The following is a 24,158-nucleotide window of genomic DNA, read 5'->3' as shown; positions in this document are numbered from 1 at the left end:
TCTGGAAGAACTCGAGCACGTCATCCTTTGATGATACCGGCGGCGGCATAGCAAGTGCATTCGGCTTTTCTATCTATTTCCTTGTAGGACTTGCTGCAACTTTGTTAGATGGGACTTGCATATATAGCTTTAAAGAACGATAGAGTATCTGAGGGTACAAAATTGCTAGCATGTGAGTTTCTCTTAATTGTTAATTGCGATGATTTTTTTTTATTTTGAGCAATTAACTACTATAACTTTGTTACGATCCCAGTACTACTCTTGACTTGATTCGATACAAGTATTGCAGGTAGTGAAGAAACAAGGAGATGGAGGAGAGCAGCTGTCATTGTTTAGTTCTTCCACACCGATCTCGTTGGGGAAGAAGACACTATGTAGTCGGATGCTTCTTCGGGTCCATGCTGGACTTGGGCCAGGTCACACGTACCACGGGCTGGGCTTCCGGTCTCTCTTGCTTCGCCTTAGATGGTGGACTTGGTTAATTAGGTTCTTTCTGGTGGAACCAACCCACACATATTTAAGTCCTAGACTTAGGATAGGTGTTTGCATTTATCTGGATTTATTTCAGAATTTAACCAATGCTATTCGTCAACAGCAAGGCGTCCATGCGGATTTTTCAATCTCAAGATCTAGCGGCTCAGTCCCCAATCCCTCGGAGGTGCTCATAGGGTAGGGATAGGGTGTTTTCTAGTCTCTCTCATATCCAGGTGTTATTGCAAAACTGAGACAGAAGAGAGTGAGAGCACAGTTTCATGTTGTGTTTTTCTTATATTTTGGCCTCTCCTTAAGAATCTTGCTCTTAACATTTTTTAATGGGTTCGAGCTGGGTATGGTGGATATTTCACGTCTGAATTTTTGTGCTTTCTTACCCCAAAATGTGTCGGTGCAGATACGATTAAGGAATTCGGTCCAGTCAGGCTTATTAATGTCATGAATACATGGATACAACATGATACGGCAGGCTAACACCCACGACTTATTATCTTTCATTTACAATGTTCAATGGCAAAAAAAAAAGAATAGCAGACATGACGGGATGACAGGAAGTCTTCAGGCAGCTAGATGATTTATCATGAACAAACGCTTTTGCAAAAGACGCGGGGCCGCGCCCCGCCACCGCCGTCGTCCAGCCGGGATGGCCACCGGCGGCCCTTCCTTCAATCCTGCCGTTCTTCGGCCATGGCGTGCGGTGGTGCTTGGCCGTCGGGCTCCGCGCTCCAGCACCGGCACCGGCCGTCGTTTCTGGCCACCTGGTGCACGTCCGCGAGCTCCCTGTTCCTGGCGTTCCGGCCCCCGAGCCCTCGCCCATGGCTGTCCGGCTATCGATCCCGGCGCCTGGCGCGTGGCCTGGCTCGGCCGCTAGCGCCCCTGGGCCATCAGCAGTTTCGGCTGCTCCCCACAGTGTCGGTGGCCCGTGTCCACCTCTTGGCCACGGTTCTTGCTGAGTGGGGGAGGTTGGCCCGTCCTGGTGCTGTGGTGCCGGTGCACATCCAGCTGAAAGCCCGTGGACGACGGCGCTGCTGGCGTCGTGCCCCTCCGTGGAGGCGTCCTCTTGGCTCTGTGCTCCTCCTGTGTGCGCTTGGGGCGACGTCTACCTCTTGCTTCCCGCTGGCCGCCGGCTAGTTCTCCTGTGGGATCAGGTTGATGTCATGGCGGCTCCGATAGAGCCACCTAGATGTTCCGGGGTGGCCTCGGCATGCGTCACCCTTCGACCACGGGGCGACACACCGGTGTCGTCGCCCCAGTCTCGGCTATCCGACGCCCTTCGACTGTGCTTGGTCTCGGCAGCACATCGCCCTTCAGCTTCGCCGGTGGCACACCGGTGTCAACGCACTGTCTCGGCTATCTGACGCCTTTTGACCGTGCCGGAACGCCTCTTGGTGTGCTTCTGTAGGTGTCCAAGTATTTCACTACCTGCTTCCTTGGTCTGCCTGTTGGCGGTGTGGTTCTCACTGGAGATCCTCGTCTGGCGGTTGGCTTGAGGTCCTCGAAGTGGCGTGTAGTTGTGGTTTTGCTCAGTTCGTGCTAGTGGCATGACTCGTTTCTGCGTCGCCCTTCGACCATAGGGTCGGCACACCGGTATCGTCGCCCCAGTCTCGGCTATCTGACGTCCTTCGACTGAGCTTTGTCTCGGTTATGCAGGTCATTCGTCACCGCTCGTCGCTCGCCTTGCCAAGTTGTAGTGGTCTTCCTTTGAGGTGCTGGCCTCCGGGGGGTTCGGTTGGCTTCGAATGCTAACCTCCCCTTCCCTTTGTGTTTCCTTTTCCTTTTTTTCTTTTTTTTTTTCTATATTTTTATTTCTCTACTTCTCCCATGCATCCCCTGTATTTCCTTCAAGCTGTTTATAAGAACATGGGCCTTCAAGGCTACTTTCGTGGAAGTGGAACAAATGGTGGGGATCCCCCTCCCCCAACCATGAAAAAAATGAACAAACGCTTTTGACTACACGAATATTTTCTACCGACAAACTGAAATAGCAGAGTGCTGGTACCATAGTGTAAAGATATCACAACCTTTCGCACTCGGAACTTGTTAAGGATTCATCTATTTCTCTCAATACACATGTGTGCACCAAATATTTGCACGTACACGCATCGTGTCTCCACCGTTGGCGTTTGATTATCTCGTATCACCGGTGACAGAGATGTTGCTCAAATGGTCTTCACGGCTCCATGTGAAGCTTGAATTAACTAACCACCATGCATGCACCAAACGCCTCGAACAGCGATCTAAGACTCTTCAATCATGGTACCATGAACCGCTGCAGGCTGATTAATTTGCATGCGGAAACTAGGACAGAAATGAAACCAGTTCCAATCAGAAGGCTTGAGGAGCAAGATCGGTTACAAACTCCTTCCCAAATTTTCCCGTCGCATCCTATTCTTTTTTTTTTAGATAATGGGCGCTTTATTACTCAAAAGCAATTACACCCGACCTCTGCATAACTAAGATGCACACAGCCGTTCAACGAGTCTCAAAGAGTGATGGATATAAAAGGAGGCGAATTACATAACAAGCAGAGTGAATGTAAAAACGCCTAGGAGGAAGGCGGAGGGCCAATCCGTAGATTATGCTGCCACCCATGTTGGGAAAAAGTATCCCTCGCCGATCAGAAGCTATTTGGATGCATGACCATATGGATCTGGCAAAGCGGCATTGGAAGAACAAGTGCTTAATCGTCTCTTTTTGTTGACAAAAAACGCACTGCGTGTTCCCATGCCAATTCCGTTTGACAAGATTATCTTTGGTTAGGATTACTCCTCGACGTAAATACCAGCAAAAAATCTTAATTTTAAGCGGTATCTTCATCTTCCAAATTTTCTTGTTCTTATCAACTGGTATGACCGGTTGGAGAATGGCATTGTACAAAGAACTTACAGAGAACTTTCCATTGGACTGTAAGTTCCATCGAAATTCATCTTGCCCTTCCGACAACTGAACGGATGCCAAACGCAACAGCAGGGCATTCCATGCAATAAGTCTCGGACCAATTAAATCTCGTTTAAACGTCACATTCGGAGGTGAGGTTGCCATTACATAAGCAATGATATCACTTTTGCGACGGACTATGCTAAATAACGCTGGATATTGTTCTGAGAGAGGCCTATTCCCTATCCATGTGTCTTCCCAGAACCGTATCTGCGATCCATCCTTAATAATGAAAGTACCATATCTGAAGAAAAATTTCTTCGTTGCCATTAGGCCAGCCCAAAAATGTGAATCTCCCGGTTTCCAAAGGATCTGGGATAACGCCTTTTGACCTATGTACTTTCTTCTAAGCATGGTCTGCCATATGCCATCCTCGGTAAGTAGCTTAAATAGCCACTTTCCCAATAAGGCTGAGTTCTTGACCTCAAGGTCATGAACTCCTAACCCACCCATCTTTAGATTGGCATACAACAGACCACTTGACCAGTCGATATTTCTTTTTTTTACTATCCCCTTGCCAAAAGAATCTCGATCTATAATAATCGAGTTTGTGTAAGACACCTTTTGGTAGAATGAAGAAGGAAATCATATACAACACCATATTGGTGAGTACTGAATTAATGAGAACCAATTGTCGCATCCTATTCATAGCAATTGTCGCATATGAATCGCTAGGTGTGATTCAGATCCTATCATCCTATCTTCACATATCTAGCAAGTTGTTCTCTACCATGGACATTCTTTTTTCGTCAGTCTAGCAGATGATTATTCTTCCCTGTTGAGATGGATGCCATTGCCAGGTATATATCTGCAGGGTCTTGGTGTATGGCGTAAAGTCGGGCTTTAGTTTTCACCAACTGATCGACCAACTATCGTTGAGAGTTTGCGATTTGAGTAATAATTATATGAAAACCGTATACAATATTTTTATGTTTGACGAGTATGTATTCTAGAAAATAAATTCTAGAAGTTTGGAATCATCATAATAGTACTCACTCCGATTTATATTACTTGACACTAATATAGATATCTCTAGACATATTTTAGTTATAGATATATCCATTTTAGTGACAAATAATATGAATCGGAGACAGTAGTACGTATCTTTTTAGAAAGTTTGAAACTTGTGTTATGTACCTAATTTGATTAGCCGGATGCTGATAGTCGTAGTCCCAAACCTAGTTTTTTTTGGATCCTGAAGGACTCGAGCACATCCTCCCTGCTAGCCGCGGCGGTGTAATAGGCCTCCATGAACTCACTAAACACGAACTCCTTGAACTTTGCAGGATTCGTGTGGTAACCCAGCATACCACTGCATAGTGTAGTATGCAAGTCGTTGACATAACACCAATGAAACACTGTTTCACTAGTATTACATCCCTCAGAGTGGTACAACAGAAACATATGCGGGTTCAAGACATGTCTATAGAATTACAATACAGACTCTTCATAGAAGATCAACACAGCCTCCTACTTTACAATGAGGTAAAACCACAGATAAACTCCAGAAGAACGACTCGTAGTCTAATCTATCACGAACTCTATTTAGAGAGGTACTTGGCTTACGACAGAACCATAGATCAACTCTATCTATTTAGGTTCTAGGATTAGGGAAATGATTCCCTTCTACTGCTAATCTAGGTTTTCTCCAAGGTGGATATTGTGTTGGACTCATCTGGCAAGATCCTGTCGCTTGAAGTAATTGGTTGACTCATCGGTCTTCGAGTTGCACTGTAGATCCTTCTTTAATGTCTTCAGATCTAAGCAGGGGATTCAAAGAGGGATAAGTACGAGCGTACTCAACAAGTTCATTATAGGAAAGAGGTGTTTAATGCACTAGCTACATCCATAGACCAGAAAGTCGTAGGCAATGCAAGTTTTTGTAAATATTTCTTTAAAAGATTGCTTTTATTCTGAAGTGCTATGTCCGCCAGCCTTCACCGGTTGCTAGAACTTCATGAAGTTCCTTTCCAGCAGCCTTCGTAGTTCCAAACCCGGAACAGGGAGTGACAAGCCACGATTTGATACACTCTGCACAGCTGTGTTACTTTACCCATAAGACATCTTATCCTTGTTACCAACCGGGCATATTCCCCGTCCACACTTTCTTGGTGTGAGGCTAGGTATAAGTCATAGCCAATCACTGGGCCTTCCCGCGACCCCTCATACCCACCCTTTTGTAATCCACTGGCCATGATTGACTCATATGATCGATTCCTGGGCCAGCCCGTTACAATCCATCATAGGTAAGCAATGGGTTTGTCCCCAAACTAAGGTTATACATTTTTGTATTAAGTTTTCGATACTTATCATAGACTGGAGGGACTAAAAATTCCAGAGTTATTAAATTCTTGTATTTTTTATACATCTATTATTTTTTCGATAAAGGGAATATATTAATATGAAAACATACCAACTACACCTAGCCTCTGCAACAATGCAACACCCTAATAGCAGTACGGATGCACAGAAAAAAAAAAGAGAATAGAAAACTAATTAAGAAACAAAAGTCCCACTACAGTATCTCATGCCTATTAACAACAATACATCCACCACCAAGACAACACCTGAAATACTGACTCTCCGAAAGCGACGCCTCCAAGAAGGAAACGGTGCATCGGCGCCTTCATCGCGCGATCAAAGATCTTAGGTTTTCACCGTGAAGATAGTCTCCGCTCTCAAAACAATGCCTCCAACAAGGTCATTACCAACCCACAACCAGTTAAGGCCAGACCTCAGATTTTCACCCTGAAAGGTAGGACTTTGAACTCACATGTGTTGCCGCCCCCACTTTAATACATCTGTTATTTTACAAACGTGGGTTAAATGGTAGCGTACTTTAATGTTGTAGCTACGTTTTTCAAAAATTCCTCCGATATCATCCCTTCATAATCAGAGTCGGGATAAAATTTATCCTAATAGAGCTTATTATGGCAGATAGATAGGATGTCGAAGAACTAGCGCAAGAGCAGCATCAAAGATTAGGTCCTAGAAGATCGAAACCGGTTGTTATTTTCTGGTTGAAGGTAAAAGGAAAATCGAGTGGAGATGACAAAATTGGAGAGTGTTTCAACTTTCAACCCATGAAGCCACGGCGCGTGCCAAAAAAATTGCAACGCGACAGTCTCCAATGGCATCACAAATAGATGGAGTTGTTAATTAGAACTCTATCTGTAGATTCTGTACAATCGACCTCCAAGCAGACAGAGCAGGCGTGTACGTACCCACATCTTGTGTGCTGCACCTACGATCGATGACCGCGAGCGGCACAGCTGCCAAATGCAGAAACCCGGATGAAGAAAACGGGCAGACACACGGAGGCGACAGGATATCTCCTGCGGCGAGCTGGTGCAGGTGTCGCCGTCGTCATCGTTGTCGATCGGCGGTGACGGCGGTTGGATAGCAGATCGTGTTGCCTGGCGCAGTTCTGGAAAGAAATCAGACGGAAGAGACGGACAGACACGGTATCTTCAGCGTCTTAGCGAGCAATCCGGCGAGCTCAGCTCAGTGGAGCGATAGATCGAGACGTCCCGTGCTCACTGGCGGCCGGCCGGCCCTGTGTTTAGCCCAACAGAACTACAGTACACAAATTCAGGTGCCCTCGTGAGACAGCACCTCGCTCTAGCATGTCTAACAGATCCGTCTATCGAGCGAATACAGGGCTCTATACCAAAAAAAATAGTACGCACGAACCATTCTATTTAGTAGACCCCTTATTTCATCCCGTATTTTTAAAAATGCAAAATGCGGGAAAATTCTCATAGATAGTTCTTCATAGATCATAGATAAAAGATACACAAAATTGCGCGATTCTACTGGATAGCGACTTCTACAATGCTAGGGATGCGCCATGGCTACCACCGCTACCGCCTAGTCGTCGAGGATGATGACGCCGCCATTGTCGGCGGCCTCCCGAGCCTTCAGCTCCTCGACGGCGGCGATGGCCTGCGCCACCTCCTCCGCGTCCGCCTGCGCCTTGTCGGCGACGTCCTTCTTGGACGCGGCCACCGCCTCCAAGAAAAGGGGGTCCTCCCCCTCCTCTTCCTCGTGCGGTCCACTTCTCGAATTCGCCGCCGCTCATCGGCTTCAACGGCGGCATCCACTCGGACCCGACGTACTTGCACGCCGCACACCGACTCCCGACGAAGGAGTTTTTGCAGTGGCGGCGCCACGGCTCCTCCAACGTGGCCGGCTCGTGGGAACGCTTCGATCCCGCGGCGGGCGAGAGGCTTCTCCTACGGGGTGCGCTCATGGTTGGCGGCGATGGAAATGCGGTGGCGTGCGCGTGGGAATTGCTCGCCGGAGTGGTGGCGGCGCACGGCGGGGCTAGGGTCGCGAGTGAGGGGTTGGACCCCCACTCGCACCTTCACCCTCTATTTGTAGGAGGTGGCGGGGTGGGTTTGATGGGCCCCGTATTCTGCCGATACGGGCCAGCCCGAATACGGGACCTGCTAGACGGCCCATTTCGCCTTCACCCCCTATCCTGCCGGATAATACGGGGTACCGCCGTTTTGAGGGGCCTCCTAGACATGCTCTCAGCTCAGCTAACCGCTAGCTGAAGTGGGGGGCATCGAGAAAAGAGTGCATACAAATCCCTAGCGTACGTCTTTACCTACAATTACAAGTATTTAAGTGTACACCTTTTACACAATACACTCGCACACCTAATTTCTGTTTCCCTTCTGTGCAATGCTATAATAAAACCATGTCAATGATATTCGATGCCGCCGCTAGCAAATTCACTTGCTATGGAACTGTGGAGTTGTCGGCGTCGAGCGATCGGTGGATCTGCAAGAACTGGAGCACATCATCCTTTGACGATGGGGGCGGCGGCATCCGGCTCCTTTATAGTTCCATGTAGGTCTAGGTCTAAATTGTCTAGATGGGATTTGCATAAGTTAAATTTAACGGGCGCAACAAGTCCGCCGAGGTGTGTACATACTTCAGATCCACAAATGCCACGTTGGTCCGACGCCCGACTCGATTTTGTGTCTAACCTAACTTGCATCTAGTCTATTTTATCTTTCGTAAGGACAGTAAACAGAAACTTCATAGGATTCGTGGCCTCGTCCACCATCTCCGGCGCCGGCCCGATCCGCTCCATCTTAGGCATGATGAGCATGGTCACCGATATACTTGTCACCGCCGAGTTTGTGACAGCGTGGTGGTCCACGATGGCCAGTGCGCCGTTGGTGATGATCTCCATCTGGCGTGTGTGTTTTCTAGTCTTTCTAATAAAGCAGGTGTTATTGCAAGATTGAGATAATTGAGAATGAGAGGTAGAAGAAGAATAAGGAGCGGTGAGATCTAGCTCCAACAGAACTTGAGTTGGTTCTTAAAGAAACCAAGACTGACAACCATTTGCGGTTGTGTTTTTCGAATCTTTTTAGCCTCTCCTTGAGAATCTTGCTCTTAGCAGGCTGTGTTTTTCAATGGGTTAGAGCTGGGTATAATGGATATTTTGGTTCTGAATTTTGGTACTCACCTACCCTAAAACGTGTCGCCGCAGATTTGATTAAGAAATTCCACGCAATCGCGCTTATTAATGTCATGATCGAGTACATGGATACAACATGATACGGAAAGTTAACACCCACGACTTATTTTCTTTGTTTTGCAATGTTTAATGGCAGAAAAAACAGTGTACAGACATGACGCAATCCCAATGACGGGAAGTCTTCATGAGCCTTTTCCAGCTATATACTAGTATGATTTATCGTGAATAAACGCTTTTGTCTACATGAATATTTTCTATCGACAAACTGAAATAGCAGAGTGCTGGTACTATGGTGTAAAGATATCGCAACCTTTCGCACTATGAACATGGTAAGAATTCATCTATTTCTCTAAATACATATGTGTGCACAAAATGTTAGCACGTACACGCATCTTCTAATTTCCTCTGTTGGTGTTTGATCATCTCGTTCTCGTATAACCGGTGACCGAGATGTTTCTCAAAATGGTCTTCACGTGAAGCTTGAATTAACCAAGCACCATGCATGCGCCAAACGCCTAGGTCGATCTCCGGTAGTGGAACAACAATATCAGACGTTTCAACCATCGTACCATGAACCGCTGCAGGCTGATTTGCACGGAGAAACGAGCACAGAAATGAACCCTGTTACAATCAGAAGGCTTGAGGAGCAAGGTCGGTGACAAACTCCTTCCCAAATTATCCCGTTGCGTCCTATTCATAGCAATAGTCGCATATGAATCGCTAGGTGTGATTCAGATCCTATCATCCTATTCACATATGTAGCAAGTCGTTCTCTACCATGGACGTTCTTTTTTCGTCAGTCTAGCAGATGATTATTCTTCCGTTTTGAGATGGATGCCAATGCCAGGTATATATCTGCACGGTCTTGGTGTATGGCGTAAAGTCGGGCTTTAGTTTACACCAACTGATCGATCAACTACCTTTGAGAGTTTGCGATCTGAGTAGTAATTATATGAAAACCGTAAACTTAGAGCTTACAACGCTTTTATGTTTCGACGAGTATATATTGTAGGAAATAAATTCTAGAAGTTCAGAATCATCATAATATGTTTTCAGACCGTTTAAAACTTGTGTTGTGTATCTAATTCGATCAGCCGGATGTTGATAGTCGTAGTCCCCAACCTAGTTTTTGTGTATCCTGAAGGACTCGAGCACATCCTCCCTGCTAGCCGCGGCGGTGTAATACGCCTCCATAAACTCACTAAACACGAACTCCCTGAACTTGGAAGGATTCGTGGCCTCGTCCACCATCTCCGGCGCCGGGCCGATACGGCACTCCATCTTGGGCATGATGAGAGTTGCCACCGACATCCTTGTCCTGTCGGAGTTGGTTACAGCGCGGTGTTCCACGCTGGCTAGTGCGCCGTTGGTGATGATCTCCATCTGGTGGCCAAAGTTGATGACGAGTGCGCCGGGGATAGGGCGGACGAGGAGCCACCGCCCACTGTGCCTTGCCTGGAGGCCCGCCACATCGCCCTGGGAGAGGACGGTGAGGAGGTGGCGGTCGCAGTGCGGAAGGAGGCCGAGTGTGAGGCTCGGGTCTGGGCACGGCGGGTAGTAGTTGACGTTCATTTGAGTGTCGCCGCCACTAAGGTCGCCGGCGAAGAAGTCGGCGCCGAGGCCGAGACCCTCTGCGACGAGGCGCAGTAGCGTCTGGGCCAACTCGTGCACCGCCTCGGAGAACTCGGCGAGGCGCGGCCTGAAGCTCGTTGGTTCGGTTGGCCAGTGCTGGACGACCTCGTCTGTCACCGGGTGGCACTGGAGCTTGAGGTAGTCGAGCCAGTACCGCGTCTCGCCGCGGTCGTAGGTGGTGCTGGTGGCGAGCCGGAAGGGCTTGCTCTGGTCGTTGGAGCAGTAGGGGAGCTTCTTCTCCGCCGGCATCGCGAAGAACTCCGATGCCGCGTCACGAAACCCCCTCACCACATCCTCCCCCACGCCGTGGTTCACTACCTGCATGGAAGATCGAATCAACATCAAGCGTTTTGGACTCTAAGCCAAGTAGAGAATATGGACAGCTTTCAAATTCTTAAGATATTAACTAGTTGTACCATCATGAACTGAATGGTAGTGTGGTGGATGGATCAAAGTTAATCATTTTAGGAAAAATCTGAATGTTCCCGGGCATGTATTTAGGGTCCCATAGAAATAACGGAATTCGATAAAGTTCTGACCGAAACCAAAACCCCGATCAGGAGCTGAAGCGAAGAAAAGTGTCACTAGCTAGCTGAATTATGAACGACATGGGCGGGCGCGTGCCTGGAAGAAGCCGAAGTCCTTGCCGGCCCGGACGATCTCTGCGGCGACGCGCTGGCGGAGGCCGTCGTCGCCGGAAAGGGCGGTGCGGTGCAGGTCGACGACGGGGAGGGTGACGTCGTCGTCGTCTAGCTGCAGGACGGCGCGCTTCTCAGGCGGGAAGACGTACCTGTCAGGCACCGAGGCGTGCGGTGGGGCGTTGCACAACAGCTCCATCTCTGATCTCGGTCTCAGTATGTTTATGGCAAATGGGCGAAATGGACGCGGTATAAGCAACGTGCCAACATATCATGTGTACCTAATGAATGAAGGTCGGCTAGTTTGTTGGCAGTTGGCAGTTGTTTGGTGTGAGTTCACGTGGAAGCATATCCAGCGTCTGTTGGAGTCTACAACGCTACTACGGCTAAGGTGTTGGAGTCTTCCCACCAAATATGACGTTCAGCTCAGATCTAGTTTAGAATAAGTTTACATCATGAAATGCTTAGCTTTAGCGTTCGTTTTGGTCCAAACGATGCAAGGGACCGATGAATTTTGTTAGAATATACGTGAGAGTGGTAAATTCTGCGTGGACTTCATGTATAGAGTTTTAATCCGTGCCAATTGTGTAAGCTACTAATAAACAAATGAAAAAAAAACCGCTAAAGAATAAGGATTTCGCAAGGTATTTTCGTAGAGGGGTAATCCTCAGTAAAAACAACCTTGTAAGACACAATTAGCACGAAAGTACAAAGTATGTATTTTGTCATCATGACGAGAGTAGTAAGCACTTATTTTTAAGTACAATTTTGCTATATCTATATGATCAGTTATCCAAGTAGGTTCTACCTTATACCCACCACGTGGTGTTGCTCATATACTTGGCAGATAGATAAACAGTGTGGATCATAGGTTTAAAGTACTTATTAGGGTGGAGGTACTTGCCTTTTTTTAGTCTCTATGGCTATGTAGAAATGATAATATTTTAACGATAAAGAGGGTTCTCTCATGCAAGTTAACTATCGGTGCGCGACTTTGCTACGTAAGTTCATGTCTAAAATGTGGGGAGAATTATGACCTGTTTATGGGGGTGTCTACAGATAAAGTAATTCACTACAAATAACATCCCGAAACTTCTGAAAAAAATCCGCAGGAAAACCGTTAGGACCAGATGCTTTATTATGCTCTATTTCAAAAATAGCTATCTTAATCTCCTCTAATGTAAAAGGCTCTTTTAATTTCTCTTTATCTTCAAGTGAAAGGCAGTCAGGAAACTCATCTAATAAGGTGTAGGGCATCAAATCAACAGCACCAAACAAGCTTTTATAATAATTAGTAGCATATTCAAGAATATTATCATCTCCAGTAATTAAACCTTCATCTTGTATGAATCTAAAAAAATATTTCGCCGTTTACGACCACTAGCTTTCAACATAAAATACTTTGTATTGCGATACCCTTCAAGCAAGTCCTCCTTGGATCTTTGCCTCCACTTAACCTCTTCCTCGCTTAAAATAACATTTAACTTTGCAGTTAACTCTTTCCTAAGTTCATACACTTCAGCAGATAACCCAAAAAACTCACTTCTCTTATCTTTTATTCCTTTTACTTTCTCCTTCTATATTTAAATTCCAACCTTTCAAAATCCTTCTAGTGTTAACAAAGAAGTTATGCCAAAAATCTAAAATGTTCCTGCCTTTCTTAGTTTCTCGACATATCTTTGGAATTAACTCAAAGACCTCAGGCTGTTGTAACCAGCATAATTCAAAACGAACAATCTTTTTTTCGTCAGGTAATTATATACTTGTGTCGAGAATAAGCGCAGCATGATAAGAGACTCCTCTAACCAAGGTCCTGACCGTAGATAAAGGATATTGAAGCTCCCAAGAAGTAGTAACTAGAACTCTGTCCAACTGAGCAAATAAAGGATGTTTTTGGTTGTTAGACCAAGTAAAATGTCTACCAGAAATACAAATTTCCTTCAAGCCCCAATGTTATGTAATTGCATTAAATAAATAAGACCATTTAGAACGCTTCTTAACTTTATTTCTCTCACGGTCTCTTCTAATCAAATTATTAATCTCCTCCCAAACAAAACAGATGATCATTACCTCCCAAGACTTGAACTAATTCAGACAAGAAAACAGCCTTATGGTACAATATGGTACTTACGAATATGGAAAGGAAAGCTCCTATCCCTTGGGGAAGATTAGTTCTCATAAATTCAGTACTTACAAATATGGTACTGTATATGATCTCTTTCTTCCAGCTGCCCAAAGGAGTCTTGCACCGATTGGATTACTTCCGATTAATATTTTTTTGGCAAGCAAATAATGAAAAGAAAAAATATCGGTTGAAAAAAATGGAGTGTTGTATGCCGTTTAAAAGATCAACGTGGACTTGGTGTTCGCAATCTAGAAGTTAAAAACAGGGCCTTGCTAGGAAAATGGCTGGCCAGGTTATTAACGGAGGACGGTCTATGGCAACAACTATTGCGGAAAAAGTATGTAGGCTCAAAGACGATATCCCAGGTTATTTGGAAACCGGGGGATTCACAGTTTTGGGCTGGTATTATGGCAACAAATAAATACTTTTTTTCGTTTGGCTCCTTCTCCATTAGGAATGGGGCGGGGATACGTTTTTTGGAGGATCAATGGTTGGGAACAACCACTCTCCGCGAACAGCATCCGGCCTTGTACAATATTGTTCGTTATAAAGGGGATACCTTGCAGAAGGTGATGGAATCTTCTCCACCCTCGGTGACGTTTAGACGTGATCTTATTGGTCCCCGTCTTGACTCTTGGAACGAAATGCTTTAGTGGTTAGATTCAATACAGTTAGCTATGGGGTCTGATGAATTCCATTGGAGTCTTGCCAAGAATGGTGTTTTCTCGGTAGTCTCAATGTATAAAGCATTTTGCATTCCTACCAACCAATTTTAAATAATAAGTCCATCTGGAAGATGAAGATACCATTAAAAACGAAGGTCTTCGCATGGTATCTTTGTCGAGGTGTGATTCTTACTAAATGTAACCTTGTAAAACGCATCTGGCATGGTAGCAAGAAATGTGTGTTCTGTCACGAAGATGAGACAATAAAACACATTTTCTTTAACTGTCGGGTTGCTAGATCTATATGGTCAATCATTCAGATAGGTTCTACCATGTACCCACCCCGTAGTATAACCAATATATTTTGTAGTTGGTTAAATGTGGTGGATTCAAGGTATAAAACGATTATCCGAGTGGAGCGATTGCAGTTGTATGGTCGCTTTGGCTGTGTAGAAACGACAAGGTTTTTAATGACAGAAATTCCTCTATCATGCAGGTTATCTACAGATGTACAGCTATGCTCCGTTCATGGTCACCGCGTCAATGCTCTATTTATGGAGGTGTCTACACGTTTGGAGAATACGGCCAAGGACTTTATTACCCAACATGGATGGCAGCATAGCTGTAGGATAGAAACCAATGGAGTTGTTGACTAGTTGGCTTTTTTCCTTTATCCTTTATGTACTTGTTTCTCTTGGATACTTGATTCATAAACGGCTGTGGGCATCTTAGCTATACAGAGGCTGGGTGTAATGGTTGATACTTCGAGTAATAAAGGGCCCTTTATCAAAAAAAAACAGCCTTACCTTTTTCATGAGCTGCCCCATAAATATTAACTAAGTTCCACTTGAAATTATTCACCTTATCTATCAAGAGCATCCTAGTAAAGAATTTACCGGTTGCGCACTCTCCGGCATCAAACCGTTCATCACTCACACTCATCAGTATACCACCTGAAGCTCCAGCAGATGGAGCCCAAACCCAGATAAACATCTTATTTGTACAGATATCTGGATGTTTGTTCTCTCTTTATTAAATGATGCAATAAAGAGATGTGTGCATCCTTTACATGCAGAGGCTGGGGTTTTACCCCCATTTCGGAAAAAAAATATCTTATTACCAGTTAATGTCATGAATACATGGATAAAACATGATACGGCAGGCTAACACCCACGACTTATTCACTTATATTTACAATGTTCAATGGCAAAAAAAAGAGTGGCAAGACATGACGTGATGATGGGACGTCATGAACAAACGCTTTTGTTTATCAGGCACCTTTTCCAGCTATATGATTTATCATGAACAAACGCTTCTGTTTACAAGAATATTTTCTATCGACAAACTGAAATGGCAGAGTGCTGGTACTATGGTGTAAAGATATCACAACCTTTGCAGTCTGAAGTTTGAACTTGTCAAGGATTCATCTATTTCTCCCATACATATGTGTGCACCAAATATTTGCAGGTACACGCATCTTCTCTCCTCCGTTGGTGCTTGATTATCTCATATCACCGGTGACGGAGATGTTGCTCAAAATGGTCTTCACGGCTCTGCGTGAACCTTGAATGAACCAATCAACATGCATGCGCCAAAAGCCCAAACCTCCTGAGGCGGAACAACGATCTGGCACTCTTCAACCATGGTACCATGAACCGTTGCAGGCTGATCTGCATGCGGAAACTAGGACAGCAATGAAACCTGTTCCAATTAGAAGGCTTGAGGCTGGAGCAAGGTCGATGGCAAACTCCTTCCCAAATTATCCCGTTGCATCCTATTCATAGCAACTGTCGCACATGAATCGTTATGTGTGATTCAGATCCCATCATGCTATCTTCACATATCTAACAAGTTGTTCTCTACCATGGATGTTTTTTTTTACTTCAGTCTAGCAGATGATTATTCTTCCCTATTGAGATGGATGCCAATGCCAGGTATATATCTGTCGGGTCTTGGTGTATGGCGTAATGTCGGGTTTTAGTTTTCACCAACTGATCAATCAACTATCTTTGAGAGTTTGTGATCTGAGTAGTTATTAGGGATCCGTACTTATTATACGAAAACCGTATACATCGCTTTTATGTTTAGTATGTATTATAGAAAATTAATTCTAGAAGTTCGGGATCATCATACTATGTTTTTAGACAGTTTGAAACTTGTGGTATGTGTAATTCAATTAGCCGGATGCTGATAGTCGTAGTCCCCAAGCTAGTTTGCGTGGATCCTGAAGAACTCGAGCACATCCTCCCTGCTAGCCGCGGCGGTGTAATACGCCTCCGAAAACTCAATAAACACGAACTTCCTAAACTTGGCAGGATTTGTGGCCTCGTTCACCATCTCCGGCGCCGGGCCGATACGGCACTCCATCTTGGGCATGATGAGAGTTGCCACTGACATCCTTGTCCTGTCGGAGTTGGTTACAGCGCGGTGTTCCACGCTGGCTAGTGCGCCGTTGGTGATGATCTCCATCTGGTGGCCAAAGTTGATGACGAGTGCGCCAGGGATAGGGCGGACGAGGAGCCACCGCCCGATGTGCCTCGCCTGGAGGCCTGCCACATCACCCTGGGAGAGGACGGTGAGGAGGTGGCGGTCGCAGTGCGGGAGGAGGCCGAGTGTGAGGCTCGGGTCTGGGCACGGCGGGTAGTAGTTGACGTTCATTTGAGTGTCGCCGCCACTAAGGTCGCCAGTGAAGAAGTCGGCGCCGAGGCCAAGCCCTTCGGCGACGAGACGGAGCAACGTCTGGGCCAACTCGTCCACCGCCTCGGAGAACTCGGCGAGGCGCGCCCTGAAGCTCGTTGGTTCGGTTGGCTAGTGTTGGACGAGCTCATCTGTCACCGGGTGGCACTGGAGCTTGAGGTAGTCGAGCCAGTAGGGGAGCTTCTTCTCCGCCGGCATCACGAAGACCTCCGCTGCAGCATCACGGAACCCCCTCACCACGTCCTCCCCCACGCCGTGATTCACAACCTGCGTTAAGATCGAATAAGAACCAATATTTCAGGATTCAAAAGCAAAAAAGATGAACCAGGCGAAAATGCGCATTTGGAAAAAAAAAAGTTGAGAATTACAGAGTTATCAAATTCATACAACTGTCATGTTTGAAACGTGGACTAGATGCTACAGCTATTTTTTCAAAAATTTCACTGATATAGTATAAATAGTTCTAAAAGTAAAAATAAAATAAAAATATATACATAGGTATTTGGGCCATTTGGCGATGACTACATGCACTAGCCGAGTCGAAGGCACGCCGCCATCGTCACCCCTCCATCACCGATGACGGACAAAGCTTATCATAGTATGGCATGTTGTGGTAGACAGACGAAAAACTGTTGAGGTAAGGCCTTAAAGTACCAACGCACCAGAGAGCAATCATTACCGATGATTCATTCAACGACAGGGAGAGTGACGCCATCGTCAGGGCCGTCGACTCCATCGAGCTCCAGGGTGGCGCGCTTCTCCGGCGGGAAGATGTACCTCTCCGGCACGGAGGCGTGCGGCGGGGCGTTGCACAGCAGCTCCATCGATCTCTGATCACGGTCTCACGTGCTCGTAGGCGTTTCGTTTGTTTTTGTGTTCGTGTGTGTGTGTGTGTGTGAATAAATGGATTGATGGATGTGGTGCAAGGAGCCAAAGTTTGACGTGTACGTGATGAATGAAGCTTAGCTAGTTTGTTGGCAGTTGGGAGTTGTTTGGTGCGACTGGGAGGGCAGTCGACGTGGAAATATGTGCGCCATCCGTGGTGCGCACAAGGACTACGGGTGGACCCAGGATAAAAATGTCCAGGTGTTCCATGTTTAATAATATATTAAATAATACTATGATTTTACGAACACGATTGTCAATATAAATATAATGGTACTAATATTGAAAAATCTTACCAAAAATTCTAATTTAAGATGCCCACTAAAAATATAGTTCATCATTCCGAAAATCGAAATAAATAGTAAAGTACCAAAGATTGCACTATGAAAAAGCATAAACGGAAGCGGCAAGATGCATCAGTACATCTCAATTGCCGACAAAGGAAACAAATATCACTTAGAAACAAATTGAATAAAATTGTATTGAATTGAATTAATAAGTTAAGACCATTACCTTCAAAATGCTCTCCTACATTCTTTTATAACCATTATTTTGTCCATGTGGCAGTGGCGGAGCTGCGGCATCGTCGAGTTCATGGGATGGGGCATCATTCTGTTTAGGTACTTCCTATTTCTGTTTGGACTGAGAACAAGTAAGTATTTAACAGTTCAAATTTGCAAACACAAGCGGTTCTCTTTTTTATTTTGAGAAATTAAAGAGGTTCTACAACATATGATTAGACCTAGGCCTATCAAAGGCCTAGCCCAATAAAACCCACTCACTCAACCACCAAATTTTCATTTCCCTTCTCTATTTATTTTATTTAGAGCAAATTCATTTGCTACCACACATGGATGACTTGAATGCAAGGCCTCGACATGCACACCAGAAACCATGGAGTCGTCATTGGTGATCTTGAGCTAGCCGCGACGGATCTTGAAGGACTCGAGCACGTCCTCCCTGTTGCCGGCAGCAGCGTCAAAAGTCTTGTAGAACTCGCTGAACACGAACTCTCTGAACTTTGCCGGGTTCTCCTCGCTTACCATCACTGGCGCCGGGCCGACAAGGCAGTCCATAGTGGGGTGCACTAATGTGGCCAACGACAACCTCGCCTTGGCAGAGTTGGTGAACACACGGTGCTCGACACTGGCCAGCGCCCCATTTGTGACGATCTCGATCTGGTGGCCGAAGTTGACGACAAACACGCCAGGGAGGGGTTTGACAAGGAGCCACCGCCCGTTGTGTCTAACCTGGAGCCCGGCAACATCGCCCTGAGATAGCACAGTGAGGAGATTGCGGTCGCAATGTGGGAGCAGGCCCATCGTGAGGGATGGGTCTGGGCATGGAGGGTAGTAGTTGACGTTCATCTGTGTGTTGCCACGGCTGAGATCTCCACCAAAGAAGCCTCTTTCGAGGCCGAGCCCCTCAGCGATCAGCTCGAGCAGATTCCGGGACAGCTCGTGTAGGGCGACGGAGTAATCGGCGAGGGAGCTCCGGAAGGCCTCCGGCTTGGATGGCCAGTGCTGGACGAGCTCTTCATCAATGGGGTAGCAGATGAGCTTGAGGTAGTCACGCCAGTAGCGGTTCTTGTTGCGATCCCAAGGAGTCTTGGAGGCGATGCGAAAGGGCTTGCTCTGGTCATCAGAGCAGTACCTGAGCTTGTCCTCTGGTGGCATCTCGAAGAACTTTGTTGCTGCCTCCCGGAATGCCCGCACCACATCCTCCCCCACGCCGTGGTTCACAACCTGAAAGAAGCCAAACTCCTTACCAGCCTTGACGATCTCGGTGGCAACCTGGCGGCGGAGGATCCCGTCAGAGAGGGCGCCACTGTGGAGGTCAATGAGCGGCAGTGACACATCATCGGAGCTAAGGTCGCCGAGGAGGGAAGCACGCTTCTCTGGTGGGAAGACATACTCGGCGGGCACAGAGGAGAGTGGAGCACTGGCGTTGGACAAGAGATCCATGGAGAGGAATGAAGCTTCTCAGGGTATATATAACTAGTGAACTAGGGACTATGGAGTCAGGGGCGATGTTTACGAGGTAGGCTCATTGATTAGTACACTGACCACACACGGAACCTACTTAAATACATCCAAAACAAATAAATGTACATACAACAAAACCATTTATATGATGCGCAATGAACTCCACCTTCCACCCGCCTCATGGATCCAAAACTAATGATGTACTTACAATAATTATTATATATATGGTGTAATCGGCAGCACCTCCTTACTTATATTTCCAAAAGTAATGAGCATATGTAGAATGAAATCATATATGGTGTGAAATTAATTGCACGGCCTAACTTTCCAGTAGATCTAAATCAATAAATGTGTGTACAACGAACCCATATATATGCCACGCAATTGTGCCACCTCTTTTCTCGTAGATCCAAAACTAATAAATACATGTATGGCAAATACATGTATGCCACGCAATTAAGTGCGCCTTACCTACTCAATAGATCCAAGTTGTAGCTCCTACCTACCCATGAGATCCAAAACTAATGAATGCAATATAATAAAATAATATATTGCGGGCTAATCACATCTATCAATAGATGCAAAACTAATGAATGTAGTATAATAAAAGAATATATTGCGTGCAAAGCACATCTATCAGTAGATGCAAAACTAATGAATGAAATACTATAAAGTAATATATTATCCTTAATTCTCATATCTACCAATATATCCAAAATAAATGAATGTGACAAAACTATATATGGAGGGCAATTAACCATAACTACCACATGCATGATAGATCCAAAACAAATGAATGTATGCATGAAAAAAAAATAGCCCCGCATATGACCGTGTTATCGCCAGATTTTAACCAAGTCGGGAGATGGGCCACGATTGAGATGGGCTTAGAGGATGTGCACGTAGAATATTTCTAAATCGGCTTCATACGAGAGTCTGGGCTAGATTGCCCGTGTATCTGTATATTATGGTAGATTTAGAATTAAGAGATAGAGTTTAGTCGTACACGGTTAGGTTATTCCAAAAGTAGAAAGTCCACGGACTATAAATATGTACCTAGGGTTATTGAGAAAGGAGGACGATCACGTTCGCAACAAACCAATCTAGGCGCATCGCCACCCTTGTTTCGAGGGTTTCTTCCGGGTAAGCTCCATGCTGCCTAGATCGCATCTCGCGATCTAGGCAGTATCAGTTTATTCGTTGTTTTGTATTGCTCGTGCTGAAGCCTTTTTGATGGCGGGCAATACTGTTATCATGGATGTTTTGGGGCTAATATTGTTATCTTTTCTGATATGTATGCTTAGTTATGTCGCCCCTAGATATCTAGCTGCCCTTGGACCTATCTTAGGTGTAAGGGCAGCATCTTGCTTAGTCTTTTCTTAGTAGATTCGATCTGTTACGGTTGTTCCTTGTTCTTCAAGGATTAGTTTGATATCCATATGGTTTGGCCTTGCAAACGGGTTGAATGATCCAGTAGTGTGTAAGGTACGGTTTGCTGATCCTAGAAGAGATGTTCCGGGAATCAACTCTATGTTGGTTTTTAGGCCTTTGCTAGGGCTGGTTTTCTGTTGTCTTTCGTATCTGCCAGGCTCAACTACGTGTAGGACGTTCCGGTTATGTGGTGAAAACCCTAGATCGTCGTAGATCGTTTTAACTTAATATTGATCAAGCAGGACCGCCATGTTATCGTAGATCCAATACGAATCATGGGTGGATCGGCTCCTTGAGCCGATTCACAGGATAACCTGAGAGCCGATCGAGGCTCGAATTTAATGTTTACGTGTCTGCCATGCAGGAAATTAATCGAAGCAATCCATCACCTTCCTGACCAGGTATAGGTCAGGTGGCACGCCCTCGCACCAGCTAGGACGTGTGCCGGAGTTTTGCGGGCCATCGCCCGAGGGACCAGGACCCACCAGCAGTTTTGGGAGCCTCCTGGCTCTTCGTGTTGCTCGTCGCTGCTCGCCGGTGGGTTTTGGCAGGCAACACATTCTGGCACGCCCGGTGGGACCCTCTACAATAACTGCGTCAGCATCTGCAACTGAGATGGCGGAGAAAGCACCAGTCACATACGAAGAGCTGCCTGAGGAGCACAAGAAGAAGTATGATGAGCTTAAAGCTCTCTTCGAAGCCGATCTCATCGGCTCTTTCGAGAGGACCCATACACATGGCATTAGGTGGAAAGGGTTCTCACCCGAAGGCGCTCTCGATGAAGTAGATCTGTCTCTCCCTTCGGAGGATCGCACCAGAGCTCTACGCCAGGAGGTTAATTACATGGTGGCTCATTCTCTACACCGTCATTCTGAGAGCCTGGTGAACGCTTTCGAGCGCGTTGCGGTTCACGTGGTTCAGGAAATCATGAAGCATCAGTACTCTCCGTCAGGACCTGCCCTAGGGACTCACCAGGGAGAAATACCGTTCCAAACCAGACCGCAGCTGCCGTTCTCGCTTGCAGCTCCAGAGCCACCGGGTTCACCGGCGTACGTCGTCTACAAGGTTGGAGGCGATCCTGGTGACTACCAGTTCCTGCATGAACCGCCTAAAGAAATCCCGCATGGATACGTGTGCACGTACGTGCGATCGCAATAACTTGGCGCGCACGAACCAGATTATAGCAGGAGGGATTTCCGGAGCAGCAGGGGGGATCTCTGGAGTGGACGCCGATAAACAGGCGTGGCTAGCTAAATATGCCACCAGAACGAGTCAGGAAAGCTCAGCCCCTGCAGCTCATACAGTGGAACAAATCAGTACAATCTTGAGAGACCAGTTCGGCATCGTGCCAAAGAGGAGAACAATCGGCTATTCCAAGCCGTACCCCAACGAATATGATCTGATTCCGTTGCCACCCAAGTACCGGCTCCCTGAGTTCTCAAAGTTCAATGGATCAGAAGGGTCTAGCTCAATTGAGCATGTGAGTCGGAATTTGGCACAGCTGGGCATGATTTCAGCATCAGACCAGTTGCGTGTGAGGTTTTTCGCACAATCTCTCACAGGACCAGCTTTTGGGTGGTACACCTCGTTGCCACCAGATTCAATCCGGACGTGGAAGCAACTGGAAGAGCAGTTTCACATGCAATATCATTCAGAAGCTAACGAGGCTGGCATTGCCGATCTGGCGCAGGTGCGGCAGAAGCGGGGCGAAACGGTGTCGGAGTACATTCAGCGTTTCAGGACTGTCAAGAACCGATGCTATTCGGCTCGTTTGAATGAGAAAGAAGCAGTCGAACTGGTGATACGTCTCCGACGTATCGATAATTTCTTATGTTCCATGCCACATTATTGATGTTATCTACATGTTTTATGCACACTTTATGTCATATTCGTGCATTTTCTGGAACTAACCTATTAACAAGATGCCGAAGTGCCGATTCTTTGTTTTCTGCTGTTTTTGGTTTCAGAAATCCTAGTAACGAAATATTCTCGGAATTGGACGAAATCAACGCCCAGGGGCCTATTTTGCCACGAAGCTTCCAGAAGTCCGAAGAGGAGACGAAGTGGGGCCACGAGGCGCCCAAACCATAGGGCGGCGCGGCCCCCCCCCTTGGCCGCGCGGCCCTGTGGTGTGGGGCCCTCGTGCCGCCTCCTGACCAGCCCTTCCGCCTACTTAAAGCCTCCGTCGCGAAACCCCTTGTACCGAGAGCCACGATACGGAAAACCTTCCAGAGACGCCGCCGCCGCCGATCCCATCTCGGGGGATCCAGGAGATCGCCTCCGGCACCCTGCCGGAGAGGGGAATCATCTCCCGGAGGACTCTACGCCGCCATGGTCGCCTCCGGAGTGATGTGTGAGTAGTCTACCCCTGGACTATGGGTCCATAGCAGTAGCTTGATGGTTGTCTTCTCCCCATTGTGCTATCATTGTCGGATCTTGTGAGCTGCCTAACATGATCAAGATCATCTATCTGTAATTCTATATGTTGCGTTTGTTGGGAACCGATGAATAGAGAATACTTGTTATGTTGATTATCAAAGTTATATCTATGTGTTGTTTATGATCTTGCATGCTCTCCGTTACTAGTAGATGCTCTGGCCAAGTAGATGCTTGTAACTCCAAGAGGGAGTATTTATGCTCGATAGTGGGTTCATGCCTGCATTAACACCGGGACAATGGATGAAAGTTCTAAGGTTGTGTTGTGCTGTTGCCACTAGGGATAAAACATTGATGCTATGTCTAAGGATGTAGTTGTTGATTACATTACGCACCATACTTAATGCAATTGTCTGTTGCTTTGCAACTTAATACCGGAGGGGTTCGGATGATAACTTTGAAGGTGGACTTTTTAGGCATAGATGCAGTTGGATGGCGGTCTATGTACTTTGTCGTAATGCCCAATTAAATCTCACTATACTCATCATGATATGTATGTGCATGGTCATGCCCTCTTTATTTGTCAATTGCCCAACTGTAATTTGTTCACCCAACATGCTGTTTATCTTATGGGAGAGACACCTCTAGTGAACTGTGGACCCCGGTCCAATTCTCTTTACTGAAATACAATCTACTGCAATACTTGTTCTACTGTTTTCTGCAAACAATCATCTTCCACACAATACGGTTAATCCTTTGTTACAGCAAGCCGGTGAGATTGACAACCTCACTGTTTCG

At 46.3% G+C, this 24,158-nt stretch overlaps 2 protein-coding genes and 1 pseudogene across 2 annotated transcripts; all 3 read right to left on the bottom strand.

The window, feature by feature from the left end:
- Positions 1–9,855: 9,855 nt before the first annotated feature.
- On the bottom strand, positions 9,856–11,441 carry LOC127308856 (2'-deoxymugineic-acid 2'-dioxygenase). Its single transcript, XM_051339760.2, has 2 exons — positions 11,183–11,441; positions 9,856–10,876 (listed from the first exon to the last, which is right to left on the bottom strand). Exons 1-2 carry the CDS (start codon positions 11,393–11,395, stop codon positions 10,049–10,051), a joined length of 1,041 nt encoding a protein of 346 aa, XP_051195720.1. The 5' UTR covers positions 11,396–11,441; the 3' UTR covers positions 9,856–10,048.
- A 4,682-nt stretch (positions 11,442–16,123) lies between these two features.
- Positions 16,124–17,507, bottom strand: LOC127310780 (2'-deoxymugineic-acid 2'-dioxygenase-like; annotated as a pseudogene).
- Positions 17,508–18,317: 810 nt separating this feature from the next.
- LOC127310667 (2'-deoxymugineic-acid 2'-dioxygenase-like) lies at positions 18,318–19,532 on the bottom strand. The gene has a single exon (XM_071822832.1). The coding sequence runs from the start codon at positions 19,530–19,532 to the stop codon at positions 18,489–18,491; it is 1,044 nt and encodes a 347-aa protein (XP_071678933.1). The 3' UTR covers positions 18,318–18,488.
- Between the last annotated feature and the right edge of the window lie 4,626 nt (positions 19,533–24,158).

This window comes from Lolium perenne, chromosome 6 (genome assembly GCF_019359855.2).
Source record: "Lolium perenne isolate Kyuss_39 chromosome 6, Kyuss_2.0, whole genome shotgun sequence".
NCBI classification, from domain to species: domain Eukaryota; kingdom Viridiplantae; phylum Streptophyta; class Magnoliopsida; order Poales; family Poaceae; genus Lolium; species Lolium perenne.
This window is presented reverse-complemented; position numbering and strand designations above follow the sequence as displayed.

Excerpts from the sequence above, each read along its gene's own strand:
- LOC127308856 (XM_051339760.2), bottom strand. The coding sequence starts at position 11,395 with ATGGAGCTGTTGTGCAACGCCCCACCGCACGCCTCGGTGCCTGACAGG. Across the intron at positions 10,877-11,182 it reads AGGACTTCGGCTTCTTCCAG|GTAGTGAACCACGGCGTGGG; the intron begins GCACGCGCCCGC and ends TCTTCCATGCAG.
- LOC127310667 (XM_071822832.1), bottom strand. The coding sequence starts at position 19,532 with ATGGATCTCTTGTCCAACGCCAGTGCTCCACTCTCCTCTGTGCCCGCC.